The sequence below is a fragment of the Gallinula chloropus genome (genome assembly GCF_964237585.1).
Source record: "Gallinula chloropus genome assembly, chromosome: 16".
NCBI lineage: Eukaryota > Metazoa > Chordata > Aves > Gruiformes > Rallidae > Gallinula > Gallinula chloropus.
In genome coordinates this window covers 10,848,360-10,865,031 of record NC_140101.1, presented here as the reverse complement: position 1 = coordinate 10,865,031, position 16,672 = coordinate 10,848,360, and the positions used below count along the sequence as shown (strand labels likewise).

The 16,672-nt window shown below is 59.2% G+C and overlaps 2 protein-coding genes across 2 annotated transcripts; both read right to left on the bottom strand.

Annotated features, from left to right (window-relative positions):
- Nucleotides 1–2,053: 2,053 nt before the first annotated feature.
- PIGT (phosphatidylinositol glycan anchor biosynthesis class T) lies at nucleotides 2,054–7,219 on the bottom strand (the record flags this gene model as incomplete). Its single annotated transcript, XM_084271520.1, has 12 exons — nucleotides 2,054–2,584; nucleotides 2,719–2,802; nucleotides 2,939–3,104; nucleotides 3,604–3,804; nucleotides 3,902–4,064; nucleotides 4,342–4,439; nucleotides 4,520–4,607; nucleotides 4,869–4,955; nucleotides 5,110–5,210; nucleotides 5,687–5,814; nucleotides 6,567–6,744; nucleotides 7,045–7,219. The coding sequence occupies 12 exons, from the start codon at nucleotides 7,217–7,219 to the stop codon at nucleotides 2,332–2,334; spliced, it is 1,722 nt and encodes a 573-aa protein (XP_084127646.1). The 3' UTR covers nucleotides 2,054–2,331.
- A 1,284-nt stretch (nucleotides 7,220–8,503) lies between these two features.
- DBNDD2 (dysbindin domain containing 2) lies at nucleotides 8,504–15,367 on the bottom strand. Its single transcript, XM_084271622.1, has 4 exons — nucleotides 15,228–15,367; nucleotides 10,453–10,608; nucleotides 9,857–10,000; nucleotides 8,504–9,087 (listed from the first exon to the last, which is right to left on the bottom strand). The coding sequence occupies exons 1-4, from the start codon at nucleotides 15,268–15,270 to the stop codon at nucleotides 8,879–8,881; spliced, it is 552 nt and encodes a 183-aa protein (XP_084127748.1). The 5' UTR covers nucleotides 15,271–15,367; the 3' UTR covers nucleotides 8,504–8,878.
- Between the last annotated feature and the right edge of the window lie 1,305 nt (nucleotides 15,368–16,672).

The window sequence follows — 16,672 nt, the reverse complement described above, 5'->3', positions numbered from 1 at the left end:
GCGCGTGGCAGCGCAGCTCTGCTGCCGGCGCAGCGCTGCGGAGCCCCCAGCAGTGACCCAGCAGGGTGGCACCTGCAGCCCCCCGCACCACCCCCTTGCCCGGTCCCCTCCTGGCGCCTCTCAGGCGCAGAGCAGAGGCGGTGCCATGGCCTCCCTCCCCCCTTAAGACGCTTTCTATTCTTGCCACCGCTTGCTGGCAGCTCTCTGGCAGCGTTGCTGGCCCAGCAGGTAAGTCTGGACTGTTCCAGCAGCCACCCAGGTTACCAAGCTGGTGACCAGGCGCAGCTGCTCGGCTGTGCCCAGCTCTGGCTGATGTTGCAAAGGGGCTGTGCAGGGAAAGGAGAGAAATCACCTAAAAAAAAAAACCCAAACACAAGATCTGGGGATTTTCCCAGCTGTTCAAACCCACCCAGCCACGGCTGCAGGGCTGCCTGTTTCCCATGGGGTTTTCTGCTTGGCTGGCCCCGGGGGTGTGGTAAGACCATCCTCCCTCACGGGTCTGGCAGGTGCAAATCCAGCCCAGGACGGTTTCCCTCCTGCTCTGCCATTATTCCAGGCCCTCACCGACCTCTTTACGGGCTGTTTAAATTCCTGGTTTATGGCATTGCATGGGAATGACCCTGGAGCGTTTGGCTGATGTCAGCTTCCAGCTGCCCCCAGCACAGGCTGCTCTTCATCTTCAGCATGAGGACCTTGTTTCCTGCAGAACTGAGAGTGGGGTTTGAAGCACCACTGTGTTTCTCGTGCTATTTTTGGGTGGTTTGGCTCACAGTGCCAGCTGCATTCATGGGTGCTGACCTCAGCTGGTGCTCAGAGACCTTTCCCAGATCCCACCCAACACCCACAGCACACAGCCTTTCACCCAGGGAGCTGGGGTGAGGGGACCTGAGCTGCTCCAGCACATGCTAAAGGTTGCAGTCTGTGAGATTGATCCTGAACCTGACCTGAAACAACCCAAATTCCCCAAAGCCTTTTGCAAATGGCAACATGGACCCTTGTGCCTGCAACTTCTGGCCACATCCCCCTGCACTGCTGCAGGACCTGAGCACTCACTTGAGTTTTGGTTAGTTGTAGTTCCAGCTTTCTATAAAGAAATCCTGTTTTGCACTTGGAGCCTGGCTGGTGTGAGCTCCCAGCCCCGAGGTGTCCTTGGTAAGCAGGGACAGAGATGGTCCTAAAGTCGGGTGTTTTTGCAGGCTGCATGAAGCCATCCAGTGGAGTGGATCCATAAGCAGCTGCAGAGAGAAGGGCAGCTCAGGTAAGGTAAGGAAAGGAAAGGTAATCCCAGGTCAGAACAGTGGGTACTGTGCAAGACAGGAACCAGTGGTGTTTTTATGGTCTCTCTTTTCAGGTGGAAGCTTTTAAAGGACCTCTGGGTGTGCTGTGCTTTGCTTTGCTTTGCTTTGCTTCTGGGGAATATTTCTTCTGATGATTCCTCATGCTTTGTTTGGCTGCTTGGAGCCAGTTGTCTGTTCCCATCACAAAAGGCACATCCAAAATGCATGTCCTGAAAACTGCTCCCTCAGTAGCTGACCCACACCACCAGCATCTTCTTGATACTCTGTGTTGTACAAAAATAACTGAGAAGCACTGTGGTGCTGTGCTCCTGCCACGCAGGCTCTGGGAGGGCTGAAGCTGTTGCCCACTACCAGAGCCTGGCTGGTTGCACCTCAGCACTGTGGGGGTTTGCTGAGTGCTGAGGCTCCCCAAAGCTTTGAGGACACTGTGGGTGCAGGGGAGCCATCAGGCAGACACGCAGGAACAATACCAGAGAGGCAGAGAAGGATCTAGTGCTGCAACACAGGCATGAGCAGGTGGAGGGGTTTCAAAATGCTGCAACTAGAAGCAGGGAGTAAAAGCTTGGTCTAAAAACCTTTGGTGTGGCTTGAGCTGCGAAACATGACGTGGGAGATGGCAGAGCAGATGAACCCATCTCCTCACCACAGACCAGCCCCTTCCTGTGTCTGTGACTCCTCCCAGCTAGAGACCCAGCAGCTCACAAGTCAGCCCTGCGGGGCTGAGGAACTAAAACCAACCAGGAGCAGAACAGATGTACAAAACAGCTCAAGTTTACTTCCAGCATCGTTCCCAGCACATAAGTTACCCCTCTCCCAAACAGAAGCCGTAGCCCTTCCCCAGTCCTGTAGCAGTGCAGTTCAGCAGTCAAGGGGCTTGGAGCTGTTTCCCATCTTGATGACAGAAGCCATCCCTCAGCTTGTTGGATCCCAAAGAGATTCAGGCAGCAAAATGGAGAAGGCTGCTTCCAGTGAGGACAAGAGGCAGCAGCGCTTTGCTCCCCAGGTCTGCCAACGCCGGCTGCCCTGGTTTCTCTCAGAGGGGGGGCACCCCCCTGAGTCTGCGGATCATGTTGGCCAGTCGCTTGGCCAGCCCGCCCCGGCTCGGCTCTTCCACGTGGAATGTTCTGGTCAGCAGGTTGTAGAAGGAGCCGTAGCACACTGCCACCACGGTGCAGGTCAGGCAGATGACGTTATAGGGCATGCTGAAGTCTGGCGTCGGCAGGTTCACCAGCAGTGGCTCCGTGTACATGCGCACAAAATAGCTGGAGCCATCAGAGGAAGGAAACCTGAGAGCAGAAGCAGGAAAAGGGAGTGTCAGCCTGCACAGGACCACTGCTTTGTGCTCACCAGATAGGATGATGGCAGCTGGTGGCCCACAGGCACTGCTGTATGGCCCCGCTCCCGACGCTGGCACACTCACAGTGAGGTGAAGAGAGGGCTCTGCTCCACATCCACGTCCTTCATTGCGATGACACTGGGCAGCAGGGCACTAAGCACGGATGAACTAAGGAGACAAAGGACATGCTGGTGTCAGTCCTGACAGCAAAGAGGCAACAAAGAGCTCTTCCTGCCCCAGAGACCTGGGCAGCAAGTCCTACGCAAGGCCCAGAAAGAAACGAGGAGCTGAGGCATGTCATTACCCGACGTAAAAGCCGTGATTGGGGTCAGGCGTGTATTCTGTCCACTTCAATAAGGCCCTCTCAAACTGGATTGAGATCTTGGTGACGGAGTTGGCTGGCAGCTGGATCAGCATCTCCAAGAGGTGAGGCCGTCTCCGGTCCTGTGCCGGCTGGTAATGGATATAACCTAACCCCAAAGAGATGTGTCAGTGGCTTTGGGGGGACCTTGTCCAATCTCACACTGCCTGGGCATCTCTTGGGGGTAGGTGTTCCTGCTTCCACTCTGCTGTGAGAAGTTTTCTGGGCAGGTAAAGATGCACAGGCAGCAAAAAAACGTGTTAAAGCTACATCTGGCTGGTCTTTATAGCTGATGACCCATGAAAGTCATATGTTCAGTAAGGACAAGTACAAATGCAAAGTAAGACCCAGTGATCAGTCTTAATTAGAGCCTCCTTTACTACAAAAATTGATTCCCTTTGGTTTAAGCCCTTGTTGTATTATGAAACACTGTATATGTGCCTCTAAAAGTCTGGTCTGCCACAAGTGCTGAACTGAAGGCTAGAGAAACATCTTAACCTGTTTTGTTTCCCAGTCCCTTTTCCCAGTAATCACTGAGGCCCAAGGGAGGGACTAAACCATCTCTGGAATGAGCCACCTGTGCCAAAGGAACCGTCACGCTCACTTACTTGGCTTGTTTTCCTTCCCCTTGGTGATGATGGTCAGGGTGTGCACGTAGAGTCGCAGGTACCAGGGCACAGTCTCCAGCAAGATCACCGGGAAGGCCCGGTAGGGGTGAGTGTTGTAGATGAGAGTGCTGATCTCTCCAGTCTGCAGCCCGTACCCACTCACGTAGCGCTGCGCATGGAGCACGGGTACCGGCAGCTCCGCTGCGGCAGAGAAAAGGAAGCAGGAATGGGGGTGATGCCCGGTGACACTCAGGCCTGGAGCCCTGACCCCTGGTGCAATGCAGTGCTGGTCACTCACATCTGTCTTGGGGCCGCTTCCACTTCAGCTGCACGTTGAGGCTGCGGGATGCATTGAAGAGCGAGGGGCTCAGCAGGTCGTAGACAGCGTAGGTTCTCTTGTCTCCCTGAACAACAGCTTCATGCACAGATGCTGGGGGAGGGGTTACTTCCAGTAACTCCTCCTGCGAAAGCAAACGGACCATGAAAGGAAAAGTGCCCCTTGCAGTAAGTGGCAGTGCTGGGCAAAGCCCCTGCACTGGCCCCAAGCCTTCCCACCCACTAACATCACCATGCTCATCCCCATGGCCCTGCTCAGAAGGAAACCACCTCCCTTCATTAGCCCCAGAGGGCTCCTGGGGACCCGGCTATGCCATGGATTGGGGTGAGGATGTTTCAGAGCCACACAAAGTGGCTGAACTGATGGAATGGCAGGGGTGTTCTCTGGTCCATGAGATTTACCTTGTTCTTGGGGGAGATGTCAACGTAGACTTTGCTCTGCGATGCCAGAGGACACGCGTCAGTCAGTGTGCGAGAGAACATCTTAAAGAGGGACCAGTCTGCGGGAGTCAGAGGCAGTGGCAGGCTGAGTGAAGTGCTGTGGGCACTCAAACACCACAGCTGCTGCTGCTGCGCTTACCATTCTTTCCTTGGTTGCTGGAAAAGGTGTCAAAGACCACAGTAAGGGTCTGTCTGAGCTCCCAGGACACAGCCAGGCAGGAGGCATCCTGAACAAGAGAAAGAGAGGCAACTGATCATACTTTCTGGAGGTTCGGGACACCAGGAGAGAGCTGGAACTCCACCAGGTCTGCAAGAATCCCACGGGGACACAGGTGAGACCAAAGCAAGAGGACAAAAGCCGTGTTAAGGCACAACAAACCCACCGCAGGGGAGCTGGGCAAACTGGTGTGTCACTTTGCAGTGTCAAAAGCAAGCTTTGGATTTTCTCTTGGGGGTCTTGAAGGGGGAATCCCGAGCCTCCTGCTTACCCTGCAGACAGGGCGGATGTGCACTGCCTGTGAGTGGTAGCTGCTGTGGAACAAGCGCTCGGCCTTCAGCAGCACAGCAAGCCCAGCCTGCGGGGAGAGAAGGAGACACTCAGCCCCAGGTCCATTCTCTGCTTCCACTGAGAGAAAAGCCCTGGTGAGACTTCCCAGTGCATGTTCCCAGATCTCAGCCAGGAACCCAGCTCCATCGGGAGCGGCCCAGCGAGGCAGCAGGACTTGGTACCTTTGAGCCACATGGCAGCAGCTTCTTCCAAGGCGTGAGGTTCTCTGTGCAGACGACCTCCCTGGGCAGGACAGCGTATCGCAGGAGGTGATGATCTGTCCCTGGAGAGGGAGACGGAGGGTCACCAGGCTGGCAGTGCTACAGGCACACCTGTTCCATGCCCCAGGGTACCCCACAGCACTCCACCCTCTCAGTAGCTTTGAAATGCCACGAGTGCAATCAGGAACAGATCCCGCTCTGTTCAGAGGGATCTGGAAAGAAAAATAGAAGGGTAACAGATTTCTAGTGGGTTTTTTTCTGAGCCCTTAAATCCTCTCCTCACTTGCTGTTTCATAAAATATTTTTCAGAGAGAAAGACTAGAGCCTGGGACCATCTGCCACGAACTGCTCATGTCTCCTCTGTACAAATCCAAGCCAAGAGAGGAGAAATGCTTCCAGGAGGAAGTTAACAAACACTGTTGTAGACACCCAGAGTCCTCGCAGGACGGGCTCCCCACGGTGCCACCAGGCAGAACTGAAGCTTAGAGACAGGAGTGAGAGGGCAGAGCCGGGCAGTTGAGAGCAGTGCTGGGCTCACCATTGGCCAGGCCCAGGGGTTTGAAGGATGCTGTTGGAGTGACTGTGTTGGTCGAGTCAATGAAGTTGAGAGAAGCACAGAATATTCCTGAGAGGATGTTACTCAGTTCTTTCCAGGCTTTGTCAACACTGCATAAAAACAAATATCAGAGATTTCTAAGCAGCTCAAATCCTCAGAACCAGCAGCATTAAGCCAGTAAAATTCAATAAATACAGGCTGGCTTTCAGAAGCCACAAGGAGCATGTGGGCAGCATGCACCAAGCAGCTCGCTTGGTGTTTTACTTTTAATACGTGAGGTATGGGGAACATTCACCTGGCTGGCAGGGCAGCACACAGCTGGGGATGCAGCGGTGGGTGAGGAGAGGCTGGGGGAGCAGGAAACGCACAGGAGGTGTGTGGGGAAGGGGCTGTGAGGCCTGAAGCAACAACTTGGTGTACTTCTGAAGGCTGAGCTGACCAGCACAGGAGAGGGGAGCAATCTGCGAGTCCACACAGAGCTGCTGCCACTCAACAAGCAGCTCTGTGCTAAGGGAGATGGTGACAGGTGTTGGACAGGAGTCAAAGGAAGTGAGTCACGGATGAGAGGTCAAGATGAACCCCATTGTATTAATGCAGAGAGGGCTTTGTCATCACAAACTATAAGGGAATTACTTGTTCCTTTAGTGAACAAGGGTTTTCCCCCCAGCACCACATCCTGCCCCATGCACTGAGAGGGGCTATGTTCTGCTTTTCCTTGGAGCTGCCCCTGGTGCTGGAGGCTCTTTGTTCCAGCAAAGATCTCCCAACCCAGGAGGAACCCAGCAAAACACACACACTGCAGCTGCCTCACGTGAGGCAGAGAGGGGACCCGGAGCGACAGACCTGTGGCTGGGGTACCTACTCGGTGACGGTGGGCTGGAACCAGACCCAGAGCTCGGCGCCGGCGGGTGCCTGCAGGGGCGGCTGCCCCCAGGCCTGGGTGCGCCAGAAGCCCTGGGTAAGGGCGAGGTGCAGCTCCCGCACTCCCAGCGCCGCCACCAGCCGCCCCAGTGCCTTCGGGAAGAGCCTGTAGTGCGAGACTGTGGGACGTGTTAGGCCCGGCCCTGCCCGTCATATCCCCTGACGTCACACCCAGGCCCAGCCACACATGACATCACTCTCTGGTGCTGCCCCTGCATCCCTGTGCCCAGCCCCGCCCCGAGTCCTGCTCTGGCCTGTTCCTGCTCAAATTTAGCACCCCCCCGCCCCCTGACGTCACCCGGCCCGCTGACGTCACCCCCAAACGCCGTGACGTCACCACCGCGACGCAATCCGCCCCGCGAAATCGCTCCGTCCCCGCCTCAGCCAACAGCCGCCCGTCCGTCCGCGGGCCGCCTTACCCGCGCCCCGCGGCAGGTCCGCGTCCCACCGCGTACGGAACTGGAAGGTGGCGGCAACATTGCCGTCGGGCAGCGGGCTCAGCAGCAGCTCCTCCCGCAGCGCGTCCCGCCGCCCCGGGCCCGCCCGCCCGGGCCCCGCCAGCAGCAGCAGCAGCAGCAACGCCGCCGCCAGCATCCCTCCCCCCGCCCCGCCGACTGCCGCCCCCTTCGCCGACTTCCGCTTCCGGCCCGGCCGGCCAATGGCGGCCGCTTTCCGGGGTCGCCATGGAGACGCGGTGCCGCAGCCCCGGCCCTGCCCGCGGAGGGGCTCGGAGCCGGCCGGCGGCAGCGGGACCGGGGCTTGGCGCCTGCGCGCCCGGCAGCGGCTGCCCTAGCCTGGGCGCGGAGGAGACGGTGCTGCGAGGGCTGCCCGGCCGCTCCCTGCCCCGGCTTGTGCGTGCCGGGCTTGGGTGGTTCGCGGCAGGACCTCGCTGCCATGAGGGCTCCGCGGGCATTGAGCTCCCCCGGCATTGAGCTCCCCCCACCCTCTCCCCCGCTCGTCCCCTTTCCGCAGGGAAGCGTCCATCTGCGGGCGCAGGGCCGCCCGGAAGCGCCCTGCTTCCACCGCCTGCCAGCTTGGGTGGCCCCAGGAGGAAGCGGAGCGCAGCAAGGCAGCGCCGGGGGTGTGAATCGCACGGAGCTCGCACGGCTTCCTGCTCTGGCCAGTCGTTCCCAGAGACCGGGGGCACTCCAGCTGGTCTCAGGAAGGGCTGGCTGATGCAGGAGGGAGCACAGCAAGGCGCAAACACCCCCCTGAGATTCAGCTGGGATGCAGAGTGTTCCCTGGCTCCTGTCACTTATCTCCCAGGCTCTTTCTGGCGTGGGGGGTGACCACAGTCGTGCTGACGTAGCCAGAGCAGGGACAGCACTTTCCTGGCCTGCAGCCGCTGATAGAGACAGCGGGCACCTGGCCAGCTTTGTGCCTGGCTCCTCTTGACCTGTCTCGCAGAGAGCAAGCACAGTGGGCTGCAAAGCGGGTTTCTTTCCATGGCTCTTCACTCCTCCAAAGCAGCCTCCAGCCAGGTCTGCTGCCATCATGCTGTGATGCGGGGGCTGATGTTCTCCACTCAGCCGACCTGCATGGGAAGTGCCCCTGCTGTGCTCCCAGCCGGCAGTTACAGGTCATCAGCAGCCGGCTCGGGTCAGCTGTCTGTACTGCAGACGCTGGCTCTCTCCTTCCTGGAGGCAGCACCAGAGTTGCTCGGTATAGTGACCTGCTGCACCAACAGCCTTCTCTGTGGAGGTCCGTGCCGCCTGCTCTCATCCTGGGTACAGGAATCATCTCTGTTCTGGAGCTGGGCTTCACTCCCTCTGGCGTGGCATCCTTAGCACACCACCCCCACCATCCCCACCTAATCCTCATCCCCAGCCCTGGTGCTGTTTTCTCCCAATAACACACACACTCACTGCTTGTTTAGATCCGAGTGTTATTTCTCTGTATGCCATCGTTAAATGCTTGTCTGGACAGGACCCTTGTCAGTAGGATGGGGGGACTGGGATCCCAGGGAATGGCTTTCTGGGGATGGTGGGGCTGTGGAATGCTGAAGCATTTTGGGGGAGTGAAGCAGGGAGTGTTAGCAGCAAAGCCTTGAAGAGTTAATTTTGGGAGCCTACAATACCCCTTTCCTTCTCCCTTTGCTGCGAGGAGAACCTGTGGAGGGAGAGGAGGGGGAAACCAGCTCTCCCCTCCTGCAGGCAGCAGTCCAGGGTGGGGTTTGCTGAGAACCAGCAGCTTTCCCTTCTCCAGGCTGGCCGGTCCATACGGAGGTGGCTGGGAGCGAGGCAGAGCTGACTGCTAGCTTCTTGCCTCCTGCTCTTTGGGACTGTCCTCTTGCAGGTCCTCCTCATCCGACTGCACCACAGGAGTCTCGGCCCCCTCTTCACTGGTGTCCAGGCTGTTCAGATCCGTGGAGACAGAGGACGTGGAGGAAATACGCGACTTGCTCTCAGCTGCATTGGGCACTTGCAGGGTGATTTCCTCTGGGCACTGTTTGGCATCTGGCCCTGGGGGAAGAGAGTGGTAAGAGAAGGAAGAAAAAAGGCTTCTGGAGGTTTCTTCCTCCTTGAGCTTCATGGGTATCCACCCCAGCACTTATTCTTTGGCAGGCTGTGCCTCCCCAGCCACTCCTGGCTGCTCCCCACGTGGCTGCTGTGGCCATTCCCCACATCACACCCCCGGCTTGGCTCTGGGCAGTGCCGCACATTCCTTCCCCATTTTTGGCAGCAGAGCCTCTTCCGTCTCCCTTGGAGCCGCGCTGTGTGAGGCTATCGGCTCCAGCAGGCAAAGGGACGTTCAGCTTGGCCTTGGCAAGTCCCTGCAGTGTCTGTGTGTGGGGAGGAAGGTGCTGGCACCCCAGGTCTTTCTGCAGGACCCAAGACTAGCTCCCTGGGGGGTCCAGCTGGGAGGTGGAGGGGTCCTGCAGCCTTCCCCCCTCGGCACAACAAGCTCTGCAGCACCATGAGGAAATCATGACGAGACACTGGCTGCTCCAGAGGGGCTTCAGGACAAAAGAATTTGTTCCACAGACTCTGGGAAGTGCCTGGGCTCTGCTGTGTTCTGCAGCATAAGCAAGGCTCGGTACCCCTGGGCTGTGGAGGTGGTTACTGGCATGGTCCCTCCAACACCACAGACCCCAGTGCCAAGTGTCTGTCTGTGTACTGGTGTATGTGGATCTGCAGGCAGGGCAGCCAGGGCTGAGGAACAAGTTGGTGTGGGCACTGGGGGCCAGGATGGCTCCCAGCCTGGTCTGCAAAAGGCTCGGGCTGCACGTACCTGGCAGGGGCCCAGCAACACTGCTCTCCTCTGTCCCACAGCCCAGAAACACATCCACAGTGTCCTGGTCTGACAGGTCCATCATGTCCATCTGCTCCAGCATGTCCACGTTGACCTCCATGGAAGAAATGCTGCCTAAGGGGGCTGTGGAGACAGACGTCAGCAAGAAGGTGAGTGGTAGTGCCAGATGAGGGGCACTATGAGCTCTGTGCAGGCAGGACCCCCAGGAGGGCTGAGGAACTGAACTGCACTTGCTGGCAAGAGTCCCCCAGGAAAATCATGTTTCCCTGAAACCTCCCTCTGGAAGCCCCCGCTGTCTCTCTGCAGTCCTTGTCCCCGTTCCAAACTGCTGTCTGGAGGAGCCTGTCTGAAGCCAGCGACTGCGCAGGGCGCCAGCCTGGGTACCCGTGTGCAGTGACAAGTGGTGTGAGTAATGCACAGCACACCCACACACAGCGCGTGTGGCCCTGTCTCAGCGCAGGACATGCGTGTCCCCAGCTGCCTTTAGACCAGGGATGAGTCCCACCGATCTCTAACGCCTGTGTCATCGTTCCCCGAAACACCCCCAGCCCCATGCTGGTACCCACGGCACTTACGTCTCCGATGCTCTATCTGCAGGTGAGATATAGGGAAGAAGAAATCCACGTCATGCTGGAAAACCTCCTCAAAGAACTTCTGCCGGTCCCGTAGTTTCAGCTGCTGCTGCTGCATCTGCTCTGCATCCAGGCTCCGCTGCGCCTGCTCCATGTCGGCTGGGGAGAAAGGTGAGGAGCGTTGGAGCAGGTAGGGGCTGTCTGAGCCCTTCTGCCTGTTCCAGCTCACGTGGAGCGGCTGTGCGGGAGGGTAGGTGATTCCCTTCTGCTCCGCTTTACCAGCGCACATCGGTTTAGTCACCATGAATAGATGTTACACGCCGGAACAGCAGCGTCACCAGCACTTGCTGTGCCGGAGCCTTGGATCTCACTTCCGAGACACAGAGCAGCCAAGACTGGGGAGCTCATAGGCTGTGTTCATGACTGCTGGGGTGAATTATCGAGGGGGAGGAAAGGGTGTTGGTATGAGATCAGCTGCGGTTCGCTGTTCAAGTTTCGGTTTCCTTGCCACAATGCAGAGGGCTCGCTCTGAACGCCAACAAGCCGAGGAAACTCCCAGGGATAAGAACCGGTGTGTTAGAGCTCCAGGCTTTCTGAGCCGGGGGATGCAAAAAGGAATCAAAGGCGTCATCAACCCTGTCACCCCTGCACACGCGCACCCCTGCCGCCACCGTCGCTATAAATACAGCCGCGCCCCTGCTCGCAGGCTCCCCCGCTCGCGTCCCCCGCGTGCACAGCCAGCCTGGCTTCAGCCTGCACAAACATTTTCATTCCTGTAATTCCTCCTGCAGTTCAACGCCGGTGCCTGCGTCCCCGGCTCACATGGAGAGAGTGATGAGAGCTCCTCCAGATGTTGCTCAAGGAGCTTATTGCTGTATCCCCAGTCCTGGTACCTCCCTTTGGAAACAGCAAGGAACCAAATGGCACAGAGGGGCTGGCTGGTGACCCCAGCCCTTCCCAGTCTGGTGTTTGACCTCAGCCATTCCAGATTTCCTCTCTGCTGCTCTTGGCCCAGCCAGCACAAGGAAAATGTGATTACTGGAGCCGGCAGTGCAGTAACCAGGGAAACCAAACAAACATCCTCTGCTCTGCTTGAGCATGGCCCAAATCCTCTGCTCCTCTAGGCTGGGCAGGTGGGAACAGAGCAAGCAGCATCCCCACCCTGTCTGGCAGGAGTGAGGGCAGTGAGAGGGTGAGGGGCTGTCAGTAATTTGTAGTGGTATAGGACCCACATGGGACAGAGGTGGTGGGCTGGCAAAATGTCCTGGAGTTTGATGCCACATCTTCCTAAGAGCCCTTCCAGGGCTCCTCTGCACCCTGTTGGTTTCTGGGGCGTCTTTGAGCTAAACCCCATCATCTGCAGCACAGTGTGGGGATACACCATGACTCAGGACCAGTCGTCATGCACTTTCTGGAAGAGGCTCTGGTCCTCTTCTGGCTGCTCAGCATCTTGTTGTGCTGCCCAGGGCGCCCATCCTGGCTGCCTGACAGGGCCTTTGCCCTGGTACATCTGACCTAAGCACTCAGCGGGCACTGGCTCTGGTGCAGAGGCTTGGTGTGCCCAGGCTAATGGCCACAGTGGCAGGCACACCGTCCCCATGAAGGTTTCCTCATGAGAGTGACTGGTGGCTGCAGCCCAGTGCCAGTAGGGTAAGGAGAAAACCTCCCACCTCCCCCACGCTACCTGCAAAGGAGAACGAAGCCAGCGACAGGGAGGGGAGGACTCGACCATGGAGCTGGCTCCCATCAGCAGCTGGAACCAGCCCTGTCCTGCCTGTCCCAGGCAGAGCTCTACCCCACCATGTGCTGAATCCATGGCAAACCACTGTGGTTCACCATGCGGACAGCAGCCCAGCAGGCTCCAGCCCAAGGGAGGCCGGGCTCTGAGCGGAGGTTGCGCTGGCTCCCCGATTTAGGGTGGCATCCTGCCCAATGTGGAGGTAAGGAGGAGGTGTCTCATTTCCCCTGAGGTGCAAACCCAAAATAACCCCACATGCTAGCAGGCACTGGCCCCAGTGCTGTGAGCGTGGCTGATCCGTGAGGCTCGTGTTATCGCTGTCCAGCTCTGTCCCGGCACGTGACTGATACTCGGGGTGAGGGTGCACAGAGAGAGTCAGGATGGGTGTTGGGCAGCATTCCTGTGGGCGCCGGGATTTCTCATGTGGGAGAAATTAGCAGGACCTGTTTATGAACTTGTTTTGGAGCTCTCGCTGGGGAGCCAGGCACGAGCACTGAGATCCCATTATGTAAGGGAGATGGCAGCTGGGCTGCGCTCGGCCCTGCCTGACCCGTGACTTCGGTGAGAGTCAGGGATGGAGCCTTCCCATCTCCCGGGGCTCTTCCGGGCCCCTGGGGAGCAAACAGCCCTGCTAGTGTAACTGCTCCTCAGCAACCCTCACCAGGGAAATAAAGGAGAGCGGCGTTCCCTGCCGCAGCCCTTCCCCATGTGACGGCCGGTCACACTCCCCGGCTGTGAGTCGCTGGGATTGTGTCACCCGGCTGGCATGTTCCCACCGCGGGACACGTTCGCACACACAATGCAGCCCCTGTGCACGGCCGGGGATCTGTCGGTACCTGCTGGTGGCCTGGCTTTTATTACTATTGTCATGGTTATTACTACAGCCCGCTCAGCCAAGGGGCCCAAGGCTGATCTGCATTCAGAGCCAGGCTCTTCCCCGCTGGCTGAACCGCCCAGTGTGGCTGCGATGGCACTGAGTGCCCTGGTGCCTTCAAATCCTTCCGGCTCTCACGACTTACTAGCCAGCACCGCTCAGCAAGGAACCAGGACCAAACGTGGATGCCTTGGGTGGCCAGGGCAGGGCAAGATCCCCTGCAGGAGATACGGGCAGGGATTTCCTTCTCGCCTGCTCCAGGGCACGGAGCCAGCCCCTCGCATGGTGTGGGCTCCTGGCCACTGCCACGCTGCGGAAGGGCGTGGGAGGGCTGGCTGTGATGCAGGGCGCTGGAGAGCTCCCATCCACACCCTGGCTGAAGTGGGCTGGGAGAGGAGGAATTCCTGGGGTGCAGGTAGCATGGGGTGGAAGCCAAACAAGGCTTGGGAATGCTGGGAGCACTGGCTTTGGGTGTTCCGACCTAGCATCCAGGCTGGGAGTGTGTCACAGTTGGATGACCTAGCTGTGTTCCTGCTGGTAGGCTGGTGGATAGGAGGGGTGGATTTGGGGGTGGGAGAAGACCTGTTAGTGGAGGCACAAGGCCAAGAGAGGATGGGGATCACCTTTTCTTGAAGCAGTGGCTCTGCAACACCTTGCCAAGACTTAGAGGTATTTAAAGAAGGTCCTGAAAAATAATCTGGGCTGTAGAAAGGGACAAGGGGTGAGGGGGAGGTGAGCAGGGTTGAAGTGAAGGTGTCACTCCAAGCACGGCCAGTTCCCTGGTGAGTGAAAGAACTGGGGCAGGCTGGCCCAGCCACCATTTTTGTCCTTCACTCTGCACTTTGCCGGAGCCCTCCTTCCTCCAGAGAGGTCTGGGACACCCCACAACTGCCCAGCTTGCCAGACTGCACATTGTGCTCTCAGTCCCCTCTTGCAGTGCTGCAAGGAAGTGAAGTGAGGGGAAGATGCATCTCCACAGCCACAGCATCTTCCGGGAGGCCCTGCATAGAGATTGCAAACCTTTCCCTTTCAACCTGCACCAGCAAAAGTACTACAGGATGAGGGTAAATCCAAAGGCTTTTGGCTCCTTTAGCCTGGGGAGAAGCAATTGGTGTGGAGAGCTGGGAATGCCCCTGAGAATTGCGCAGGGTCTGGCTGTGTGGGGACAGGATGCCCGGACACAGCGGCTGCACAAGTGAGAATTCCCTGCACGGTCTTTTCCCAACCAGCACGTCTGACCTCGGGTTGCAGCACAGTAAAAAATAGCTGTGGCCCCGGTGAGAGGAAACGCACCGGGCGAGTGCAAGGGGGGCAGTGGTTTTGGCAGAGCCGCTAGCTGGCAGAAGGGTGGAGGGAGCACACTGTAGAGGGAGGATGTGGCACCTCACCTTGTAACCCCTGTCTGCGCTGAGTTTCATCTCCTGCACTCCTCTGATCAATCTCCAAATCCCCTGCGTCTCAGCACTAAAAATATCCCTGCCGCCCAGAGCTCCTTCCCCGGCAGAGGCTGTGTCACAAGACCCTGCTATTTACGGGGCTCTGCTTCCATTCCTGCCCAAAGAAGCGTGTGGACAAGCAAGCCGGGAAGGAGGGCAGCATGCTGCCCGAGGAACAGCGCGCACAGCCCCGGCCACGGATCCGGGGCAGGCCCGTGGCGTGGATCCCCCCGCCCCAAACCCCCTGTCACCCCCCCCGGCTGCTGCCCACCCTGCCACGTTCAGTGATGTGTCTACTCTGCTCAGCCTCCTCTTCCCCTACACCCCGCGGTTGCGGGGGGATCCGCTCCCCCCGCGGGACTCGGGGCTCCGAGGGATGCTGATTCCGCTCCGCAACAAGCCCGCGACCCAACAGGTTCCCGAGCTCAGCCACTTCCCAGGCAGGTGCACCCCCTTCCCCCCCCCCCCCCCCCCCCCCCCGGAGCATCCCCATCCCAGGCACGGAGCTTCCCGGGCAGCCCCTGCCCAAAGCAGCCCGGGGAGCGGTGCCGGCGCAGCAGGTTGGTGCGGGGAGAGCTGGGGGCTGCGGGGGTGGAAGGGCGGGGTGGGGAGGGGGGAGGATCGGGTGGGTGTCATGGAGCGGATGCGAGGAGATGTGGGCAGCCCGAGCTCTGCCCGCTGCGGAGCCCCGCTCCCCTCCCGCCAAGCACACCCCGCGGCCGGTACTTACCGGGCAGCCGCCGGCTGCGGCTCTGCGCCCCGGGCCCCGACATGCGGCGGGCGGCGGCTGCTGCTGCTGCGACCGCGTGAGATGGGGTCGGACCGGGCCGGGGCGGCTGGGTTCAGCTCGGGGCGGCCGCCCCCCCTCCCGCCGCCGGCCGCTCGCCCATGCTGCGCGCTGCGGGGCGGTGCTCGGCGCTGCGCGGGGCGGTGCCTGCGCGCCCGGCTCCGCGGCATCGCGGCGGCGCCTACCGGCTGCTGCCCTGCGGGGTACCGGCTGCTGCTGGGGGGTGCGGGGGGTGCCGGGGAGGGCTGCGGGGGTCCAGCGGCGGGGATGGGTGCGGGGAGGCGGGTTGAGGGGGTCCAGCGGCGGGGCTGGGCGCGGGGAGCGGGTTGAGGGGTCCGGTCCCCAGGGAGGGTCCTTGTAGAAGGTGTCCGTGCATGGTACCTGCCCCCCCATGCAGGCTCCCCTTGCACGGTTCCCGGCCCTCAAGGAGGGTCTCTGCGTTTCTGGGTCCCATAAGGAGTCCTCACGCAGAGACCCTGGTCCCCAAGGAGGAGTCCGTGCAGAGGGTTCCCCCCCACATCCACAGCCCCACCCAGGCTGAGCCTGGCTGCAGGTGCTCAGCTCCAGCCAGAGTTCTGCCAGCCGTTGCAGGGCTGGAGGCAGGGACCACAGATACCCGTCTCTTTCTAAGCTTGGTCTTTCTTTTTCTAAGCTTTTTCTTTTTAAAGCTTTTTCTTTTTTCAAGATTTTCCTTTTTTTTTAAGCTTTTCCTCCCTAAATGAGAAGGTTGAAGGTTGGCCGGCACAGCCTGCAATGTGGATGGCCTGAGTGCTCCCTCCCCAGCTTGCCCCTGGCCTTCTGAGACCCTCATCCTCCAGCAGATCCCTCTCTGGGATGTTTTCTCCCACGTTCAGCCCTGCACATCAGGGCTGCTCCTTGGCAGAGAAGCGGACTTGGCCACCCGCCTCCTTCCTGTATCTCAGCAGGGTGAGTCAGTGCCTCGCCGTGCCCAGCGCCAGCTCTGCCCGCAGCCTGGTCACTGCTGAGCCGGGATGGGGGGGTATTCACTCTGTGCTTTTCTCTGGCTGAAAGGGAGTTTCCAGTGTTTGTGGTGTGTTCCGCCTGCCCTCTTCTCAGTGTGTTTGTCTCACTGTCTGGATGAGTAAAGATACTGGGTATTGTTTGTGTCCCAGCTCTGTTTTGGCTACTGTTGTTTAGCTGTCCCGTCCCGCCATCCGTCCTCCCCCTGTCTCCTGGGAGGTCCTGTTGCCAAGAACCATCTTTGTGCTGAGGACCTGGTGCCCTGGGCACTTGCCCATAGCTGCTGGCTTCAGCTCACACACATGGCAGCGGTTCCTAGGGATGAGCTTTGCCCACGTGAATGTTTATTCTTATCCAAAAAGCACCCTCAGTCCTTCCTGACAGTGTCTGCCTGAGCGTAGGGTGAC